General features: G+C 33.9%; 1 protein-coding gene across 1 annotated transcript; it reads left to right on the forward strand.

The window, feature by feature from the left end:
* Positions 1–4,234: 4,234 nt before the first annotated feature.
* LOC149015327 (uncharacterized) lies at positions 4,235–4,928 on the forward strand. The gene is made up of 2 exons (XM_089156515.1): positions 4,235–4,423; positions 4,497–4,928. Exons 1-2 carry the CDS (start codon positions 4,235–4,237, stop codon positions 4,926–4,928), a joined length of 621 nt encoding a protein of 206 aa, XP_089012641.1.
* The last annotated feature ends 1,958 nt before the right edge of the window (positions 4,929–6,886 follow it).

The raw sequence follows: 6,886 nt of genomic DNA on the forward strand, positions 1-6,886 counted from the left end.
TTGTCATTCATTACTGGATATGGTATTAACCGATTGACTCTTTTCTTGAAGAAACATTCACTTTATCGTCCCAAAGTTCTTGCAAACCAAAAGATCCAAAGCATAACATTGGTTAGTGAATCTTACCTCAAGAACAATTGATGGCCTCTAATTGCCTCACATGACTGAGACTGTTCTCTTCAGTCTAATGGATTGCATCCTGTTACTGTGACATCTGAAAAGTGTTTTCTTATTTTTCGTTCTCCAACAAACTCTGGTGATGTGATTCTTTTTATATTGTGAAAATTTTACGGTTTATACTGTGATCTCTGGATTGAGGATTACTTATATTATTGCAAGAAAATAAAGAGCGGGCACATGGGAAACTTTGTTTCTGCAATATTTCTGTCTTTTAGATTCTGCAACACCCTTATGGCAAATGTCCCACCCAGGAAAATCTCTAAATTAGTGATTGGGTGTTGTGTTTTTTTTTTCTTCCCTGAAAGACTCTCATCATGGCGGATTGTTGATAGTGTATCTAGATCCTAGTAGAAAATACATGGAAAGGGAGTTGGATTTCTGGAGAAACTACAGAAAGAGTTTGGAAGATTGTATGAAGATTCATGGGGAGTTCTTTATCATGGTATCAGGAGGAGGATGTTTGGGAAGGGAAGTACAAATTCTTTGGTATTTCATCTCATGGATTGGTGGCCACAGTTGACAATTGATCACTGACAAGAGGCATATGGAAACAATTGGCTTGATTAACTTATGTAACCAGTTTGATGGTATAGGAATGTATATTGAAATAAATCTTTGGGTATCTGATGGAGCTGAACAAGTTAGGTGATAAATATGGAAACACACCCAAATTGCAAATGCTCTGTTTTGGTGAAGGAGCATATGGGTATGGAACAGAGTTTAGTTGTTGAGGAGATTCTTTCTGAGGTGTAGTCTCTTGTTCAAGTACTTTCTTTAGATGGGGTGTCAACTACACCCAAATTGCAAATGCTCTGTTTTGGTGGGAGCTATGGGATGGAACAGTTTAGGTTGGGAGACTTCGGGTGGCTCTGTTCGTACTTTCTTAGTGGGGGCACTCCCCTTGCTGCTCTGTCTTGGTGAGGGCATTGGGTATGGAACAGAGTTTGGTTGTTGAGGAGATTCTTTCTGAGGTGTAGTCTCTTGTTCAAGTACTTTCTTTAGATGGGGTGTCAACTGGCAAACAATCGAAAGCAGATGTTTGAGATTTACCTACTTGTGCATTTATTGTTTGAAACTGCACAAATCATCTGTTCTCTTACTTTCAGATTCCGTAGTTTTTAAATCTATTCGACAGTATTTTAATTGAACTTTACAGGGTAAAATGTGTATGACTGCTATTCTTGAATCATAGAGATGATTTTTTGGCCTGTTCATATATTGGGATGAAACCTAGAGGCCTCCTATGGCAGCTGATCCTCTTTGCTATTTTTGGAGGAATTTTTAGATGGAAAATTAAGTAGATCTTTTAAGATGAATTGAGAGACCTTCAGATGTTTATGCTTGCTTAAGTACCAGGTGCAGGGCGCTGTGTGCTGGGAGATCATCTGTCTGTTTACTTGATGATGCATGTAACCAAGAGTTTTTGGGGGAAAGAAATTGTCTTTTTATCATAGGTACTGTATTTTGCATTTTCGTGGTTCAATTTTTTTTGAAACTCTTTTTGTTTTTTGGTGTGTTTTCATGGGATATCTATCAGAGGGAAACAATATGAAACCGGCAAAAAGCCCACAAGTGAAAAACATCTCAGTTGTACAATTCAATTGGTATCATTTGGAAAATTTATCAAATATAATTTTCTGATTTACCGATCATTAGGGAAAAGGAACAGTATTCCAGCGCCCATTCTCCTACTCAAAATTCTGATGTCTGATCTGTGGACTGCAACTCTACCCAAGTTCAGGCCAGCATGTTTATTTTCCCATGTTAAAAGGTAATGAAGCATGGAGCTCCAACCCACAAAACTGGCTTTTGAAACTTCAATATCGAAGTTTCATTAGTATATTTGGAAGGTTATCTTCCATTCTCAAATGATTAGGTTTGTTAAAAACAGAATTGACCTTATCTCATGTTAGTGTTGTTTCACTTGCTAAGCTGCCAATGGTATAGGGAAGGATCTATTGTGTTCCTTTGTTAGTTTAACCACTTGCTTTTAGTTATTTTTAAACAAGTTGAAGCAATATGTTCCATTTCAGTAGTTGCTGTACGATGCAGTTTTTGCATTTCAAATTGAATTTTCTTCACCCTCTTCGCAATCATGAAAAGCATTAATGCAGATGTTGGTCAAAGAAAATCAGTATCTTGTCCTGAATGCTATGTTAACCTTGTTATTTCATTCACCGGCAAGCAAATTTCCTAGATTTTTTCTTCTTGTGTGAAGTCCAATCTCCAATTTCATATTCATTTATATCTTATTTTTGTGACAAAGTTGTTCTTAACAATTCATGTTTCCTTTTGAGGTTTGTTTCATCTTAAATACTTCATGATCAAATGATGACTGATCCAATTTCTATGCCCCATTGTATCTGTTTATTTCAGTAGCTATGGATAAAAAGCATGATCATTCTTTCTTTGTTTTCAGGGTGGACCCGACTGCATAAAGGATTTAAAGTCCAAACCTTGAGGTTTCTGGATGCCGCATCATATTCTCTCCTGTACCTGAGTTTCGAAGTGGAGGAGCATTTGGCCAAGGCACAACTATCTGAGATGAAATTTGCTGACTTTCTAGTGTGAAATTGTTTTCAGATATTCTTGTATTTGCATCCAACTGGGGAAGGCTAATGGAAGCACAAGAAGTCTCTTAATATGCAACCTGAAGACCATTAGATCTGGTTGTTGTTTGTTGCAGAGATTCACCAAATTTTCGAATCATAGTTGAAGTGCTCATAAACTGATAAGCTACTACACCAGTGAGTGAAGAATGGCAAGGACTTTCAATGCAGGAACCAAATTATTGAGTGAGAGATGATTCATACATCTAAGAACGATTCCCAGTTGGATTAATCATTGAAAGGGTTCAAATGCTTTTTATTCTGTGGCAAAGTGAGTGCTTATTGGAAATTGTTAGCAAAAGGATATCAGCAGAATCTGTGCTTGTGCTGGAGTTAGGGCTGCAGAGATTTCTTTATATGACCCTGAAACAGAAAATGAGTTCTTCTGTCAAAACCAGGTTTTTATACTCAATGCATGGACTGGAGGTCATCCCAAATGAGTGGATTCACAATAGATAAAGAAAAAGTTTTTGTGGACAATGGTCTCAATGAACTCACCCATGAAATTTAACCCTGAGAATTCAATGTTAACTAATTAGAATGCTTTGTTGTATTCCTTTAAAATTGAGAATGCATACTTGAGTATGATCTCCATCAAATTCATCCTCTCCATTGGTTTAATACCCTTCTTGTTTTTGCCCTATTCAATTATTACTTGAAATTCGTGCTTTGAAGTTAAGGTCTCAGGCTCTCAGCAGTAGCTTGCTTTCTTTTATGTATGATCAGTTAAGAATTACAGTTATAATTTAGACCATGCCAAGAACCACGATCAGAAAAGGGTTTATCCCAAGGGACTGATCAGATCAGGAACCAATTCATTTATTAAACCATTTTGGGTGTTGACTGGTTGGTTTTGGTAGAGTTGTCAGTTCCTCCACCAGTTCCAATTTGACACCATTACTCTTCTGAACACGAGATGTTTAGCAGAAAATAATCATGTATGGAAAAGACCTGTGGGTAAGACCAGCCATTTCATTCTGGGTTGCAATCAATCATGTTCTAAATGATTTTCAGAGCTTTGCTTCATCCATAAGTATGTAATCTCCAGAGCTAAGTATGATTTTCAGTGCAACTCAAACTTGCTAGGTCCACTTGACTAATAAGTTCACAAGATATTGCCATTATGGAGCTTGGAAGATGGAGAATCGCTTCAAGAAAATGTTAACAAAGAGCAATCTGTTTGGTGCCATGTCTTTGTTTACTTTGTCTTAAACCAAAAGTGAAACTGTAGATTCTACAAAACTGCAGCATTTATAAAAGTAAATTAGGGTTATTGAGATTCTTATCTTAACTGTCTACCTCTTCTAACTTTATCTTTACCTTAAAGAATAGGAAAGCCAAGGATGTCAATTAGGATAAAGAGCCATTATCAAACAAAAATGTTCAAACTCCTATAAACGCAGGAACAAAGCACAGAAGCCCACAAGAAATTCTTCTATACCATCATGTGCAGGAAGAACATCTCTTACATATGTTCACTTTGTTGTGAAGAACCTAAAGATCTCTCCAAACCTTGCAGGTTCCTGCTCTCACTGCTGAAGGATGTTCTCTCTCACTGCCATAATTTGCCTGGGAAGCTTTCTTCTGCAACACCAGAAGAAGATTCATCCACTGACATGGATGATGATCTAGAGGTATAATAAATATGAATTACTTGCAGTTCTCACCCATGGGTTTCAACTATTATAACTTTCTTTTTAATTTCAGGTGATAATTCTGGAAATCCAAAGTGGTGCAATGGAAGCAAAGCTAAAGCGTATTAGCAATTCAAACAGCCAAAGGTGGGTTTTGCCTCAAGGATTAATGGAAGAGTTTTCATTCACCTCATCAAAGGAAGTAGAAGATAATAAAATTGAAGACAAAGAGGTTGATGAGTCTTTTTACTCAGTTGGGTCTTGTTTCTCTCGCTGTTCCAGTGCAAGTAAGGATGTTTTCTTCTCTGTTGGAAGTCGATTATCTCGCTGTTCAAGTGTGAATATGATTGATTTCGAAGATGATAGGAGACGATTAATAATTCAGGAGCTTTGTCACTGTGAAGGATGGCCATTTGGTTTATGCAGAAAGGCTCTTCTGCTTCCACCTTTGCCTAAATGTCCCTCAGAGTCATGGTTATGGCGTAAAGGCAATAGAGATATGTAGTTAAATTAATCAATAAAAGAGACAATAAGGAATAAGCAATAACATAAATTCAGTTGTGATATGTGAGTTGTAAGTTTATGAGTATTCTTGTGGTGAATGGAACGTGTTGGATTGTTTCTTCTCAAAATGTGAACTTCTTATTGATCACCATCTTCTGGTTGTGACTTCTGAGCAGCACTGTTGATGCATCTTCATATATAAACAATTTAAATGTGATAGATGTTACATGGTACCAAACATAATCATTTTGAGAAACAAATAATCAGATTTTTTGTTTCTTTCGGAATTGAGGTTCATTCAGGTAAACTTATGCACACCTCGACTATATCTCAAGGTAGCTTTTTTATATATAATTTAAACCGATACCAAAACTTCAACACTGGTCCTTAAGATTCAAACTCTTGACTTAATATTATGAGATGTTTGTTTTTTGCCAAGTGAGCCAAACCCTTTGAGGTTTAGCCATACTTTATTCTCAATTTTTTCTTTTGAAAAGTGCAGCATAGAGATGGAGTGAGAATGAGGCATACATTTAAGTTTTATATTGATAATGACTTGGATAAGATATTGTATTTGGACATATTTGAATAATATCACAATAGTCATAAATAGATTTAGCAAAATTCAAATAGAATTTCAATAATTATCTTTTTAAATTCAGATTCTCCTATAAAATACAGATTAAATATAAATTATCAACTAACCATGGATATTGTTTACCATTTTATTAAAGAGGTCTAGGGTTGAGATTTGAGAACTTAGCAATTTTTCTTTCTTGCAATAAAACGTTTATAAAAATATTAAAATAAACTCAATAATGTAACTTAATTGAATATTTATCGATTGGACAATAATGGGTTAGAAATGTTATTATCATAAATTTGCATTCAATTAGCTGTTGAATAGATATGGATTGCTCTAGAGGCAAAGGCAAATTAGGAAAATGGTATTATAATGCATGCATTTTACTAGTTTTCTTTTTTGTTCTTAAAAAATGCTACTAACCTTACATATGCAAATGCATGTATAGATATTTGTTCAATTCACTTTTACATTGCATATTATTTAGATAAAACTCGAATAAATTTCATTTTTTTAGTTAAAACAATTTATGATAACAATTATGTACCTTAATCATTGTACCTACAAATAAGAAATTGTAATATTTTAATATTTATTTTATTATAAAATAAAAAAATATTGAAAGCAATAAAGAAATTAGGACAAAATAAGTTTTTTTTTTTTTTTTAATTAAGTTGTGTGCATTACATATTTATAATAGAAACAATATATTACCTGATATAAAAATATCAGAGTCTACAAGGAAATATAATATATGATTATTGCACACAATAAGATGCTCTTGATATGGAATAATAGATTATGGTGATCTTCAGTTAATATGGGAATGTGAATCGTCACGATTGCAACATGAAGTGGTTGAGATTTTCATTTCAAAGTTACATCTTTTGGTATTATCTATTTGAAGGTGATGGATATCCACAATTATTATTATTTATAACATTCTCCCTTGGATGTTCATCAGTAGATAATGTATTTCGTTAAAACTTTACTAGAAAAAAAAATTGTAAAAAAAAAAAAAAAAAATCTTAGTGAAGAAAAAGGAGAGTATACATATTTAAAAAATATACATTGTGCGTTATCTCGTTAAAAATCTTATTAGAAAAACCCAGTGGGACAAAACTTTAGTAAAAGAAAAAAGAATGCAACACTTATTTTACTCTTATTGATGATTATATCATTGAGTTTCTTTAAGTACGTATATCTTAATCTCATATATCAACTTCTCAAAATTTGAAGTAGACAATGTCTCAGTAAATAAAATATGTCAAATTATCATTTATGAATTCATTAAACATCAATTTTTTTCATTTTGTTGAAGATCATGAGTGAAAAAGAATTTTGATGAAATATGTTATGTTTTCTCCTTTGATGTT

The sequence above is a fragment of the Hakea prostrata genome, chromosome 5 (assembly GCF_041222555.1).
Source record: "Hakea prostrata isolate BN-2017 chromosome 5, UWA_Hpros_2, whole genome shotgun sequence".
Lineage (NCBI taxonomy): Eukaryota > Viridiplantae > Streptophyta > Magnoliopsida > Proteales > Proteaceae > Hakea > Hakea prostrata.